We start from the raw sequence: 2,732 nt of genomic DNA, 5'->3' as shown, positions 1-2,732 counted from the left end.
AATACTAATATATGCATTAATATATTTAATTATTAAAATATATACATAATTCCGATTATCGCTTTTAGTACCTTAAACGTTCTGTCACGTTGAACATCGAAACGGTTAATTCATTCATATATATCTTTCTTCTATATATCTAAAATTGAAATAGTAATGATTTTAATTTATGTATTTTTAACATTTTGTTCATTTTAATTACAATTTTAATTGAATATTAATTAGATAAAGTAATATTAATGTATAATTTATTTATACTTTTATATATTAATAATGTATAAATGTATTATTTTTAGTATAAAGAAAATATTTCAAGATAATAAATCTACAATTATTATTATATATCAGTACTGTAATTATTACTGTAATGTTAATATAAATTTGTTATCTATTTGTTGATTTATTATCTAAATTTTTATTTAGGTTTTTTAAGAATGACTCATCAATGTAGTTGTGGAAGTATACATAATGATGAAGAATTGGGTGTACAATATAATTTGTATCAAAAAATTGATATAGAAAACATAGAATGTTTAAATGAATGTGAGGAAGGTAGTGGGGCTACTGTATTTAAATCATGGGAAAATAGATTAGATAGAAATAAAGTAATTATCACAAAAAAAAGATTTTTAATATAAAAATTTTGTAAATTATATTATTATATTTTATTTATTTATATTATTTTTCATTATATTATAATTATATTTATATGATATATTATATTATTTATATAATCTTTTTCAGTATGTTGAAAGTGATATGGATAATGAACTTCTTTTTAATATCCCGTATGTTTTTTTATTTAGACATAGTTTTTAATAAAAACACATTAGTAGAAATATTATTATTTCTTTTTCAGTTTTACTGGAAATATAAAATTAAAAGGTCTTATTATTATAGGAGGAGAAGATGATTTTCATCCAAATAAAGTAAAACTGTAAGTATTCTTAAATTTTTATATATAAAAATAAAATTTAACTTATAAAATAGAATTTAATTTATAAAAATGTAAAATATCTATGTTCTATAAATATTAAAAAAAAATTTTATTGATATAGGTATAAAAATAGACCACATATGACATTTGATGATATCAGCACAGAACCAGAACAAGAGTTTGAATTATGTGTAGATACAAATGGGATACATGAATATCCTCTTAAGTATACAATTATATCTAAATATTATATAAAATGTAAAATGTAATTATATAAATATAATATAATTTTTAATTTAGGATAGTTAAATTTTCATCAGTATATCATTTAAGTTTACACTTTATTGGTACTGAAAGAACAGATAAAATAAAAATTTATTACATTGGATTAAAAGGAGAATGGTCACCTGCACATCAACATGGTGTTACTATTTGTACTTATGAATTACGTCCACAAATGAATGATCATTTAAGAGGAGGTCTTGAAAATATTGATAGAACAATTAGTTGATTTTATATTAAAAAGTTAATAGAATACTTCACTTTATATAAAAAAAGTATGTAAAAAAAAATAAAAGTAATTCCAAAGATCAATAAATATTTGTATTCAAATGAATGTTTATTTATTTATTTTATTTTAATTCAATCAATTTTATATTATATTTAATATGTTAATATTATTACTATATTTTTATTATACTAATAATACCATTGCTTAGTTATGAATAGATATTAAAAAATTAATAATATTAATAAATCGAAAAATATAATAAAACTATATTTTTTTAATAAAGATTGTATCAACAAATATATAAATATATATAAATAAATCGAATATAAATAAATTAATATTATAATTAATATTAAAATTTTGTGAACTTTGATTAATACCTTATTTATCATTATCATATAATGAAAGAAAATTTTTGAAATTTTTAATAAAGAAAAAAAAGCTTATTTTAAAAATATAATTATTTGTTAAAAATTTATTATATTTAATATTATCTCTATATAATATAACAATAATTTTTGTATTGTTAAAAATAATTTCTAAGATTTCAATATCTTCTTCTCTTTTTCATTTTCTTCTATTATATTGATATTAATTTAAAATATCGATATCGATATCGCGAGTATAAATAACATTCAATTTTAGCTCATGGCACATGCGATTATTAGCTTCTTAATTGAGGGAAATAGACAGAATAAAAAAAATGTTAATAAAGAAAATATTGCTTATATGGACTCAGTATTATCAAATATCATAAAACTACCAGACGGAGGATAGGGCTATGTAATAGTTCTAGCAGTTTTTTTAATTCAATAATCGGTAAGTGAATTTTTTTTTGTTTGATATATTTTGTTCAAATTTCATTTATAAGTTACAAAGGCATATTATCTATCTTTTCCTTTTTTCTTTCATTTCTTAATTACGAATTTTATCTTAGAATTTAATTTTATTTTATGTTTCTAAAATATTTTTAATTTAATATATTTTTAACAATATATTTTTATAAAATACTTTTAAAGTACTTTTAAATTTATATTATATTTAAGGTATCTTGACATCTCTAACATTTTTTATTTCAGTAAAAAACTAATATTGTATAATATTGTATATATATAATATTATACAATAATAATTATATAATAACTATTATACAATATAAATTAATAATATAATTATATTGCTATTTACAATAACAATTTAATAAAAATATATTTAATGTTAATTTATTTTTACTTATTTATTTATTCCTTCTTTTCGAATCATTTTATCATCATTATTATTATT

At 17.2% G+C, this 2,732-nt stretch overlaps 1 protein-coding gene across 2 annotated transcripts; it reads left to right on the top strand.

Moving 5' to 3' along the window:
• LOC102673238 (PITH domain-containing protein GA19395) lies at positions 1 to 1,553 on the top strand. Of its 2 annotated transcripts, none has more exons than XM_006611983.2 (6): positions 1 to 118; positions 424 to 605; positions 745 to 788; positions 860 to 937; positions 1,059 to 1,163; positions 1,238 to 1,553. In XM_006611983.2, exons 2-6 carry the CDS (start codon positions 435 to 437, stop codon positions 1,446 to 1,448), a joined length of 609 nt encoding a protein of 202 aa, XP_006612046.1. In that variant the 5' UTR covers positions 1 to 118; positions 424 to 434; the 3' UTR covers positions 1,449 to 1,553. The 2 variants fall into 2 exon arrangements, with proteins under 2 accessions (XP_006612046.1, XP_006612047.1); XM_006611984.2 differs by having other exon boundaries at positions 38 to 153.
• Positions 1,554 to 2,732: the final 1,179 nt, after the last annotated feature.

This window comes from Apis dorsata, unplaced genomic scaffold (assembly GCF_000469605.1).
Source record: "Apis dorsata unplaced genomic scaffold, Apis dorsata 1.3 scaffold_97, whole genome shotgun sequence".
Lineage (NCBI taxonomy): Eukaryota > Metazoa > Arthropoda > Insecta > Hymenoptera > Apidae > Apis > Apis dorsata.
This window is presented reverse-complemented; position numbering and strand designations above follow the sequence as displayed.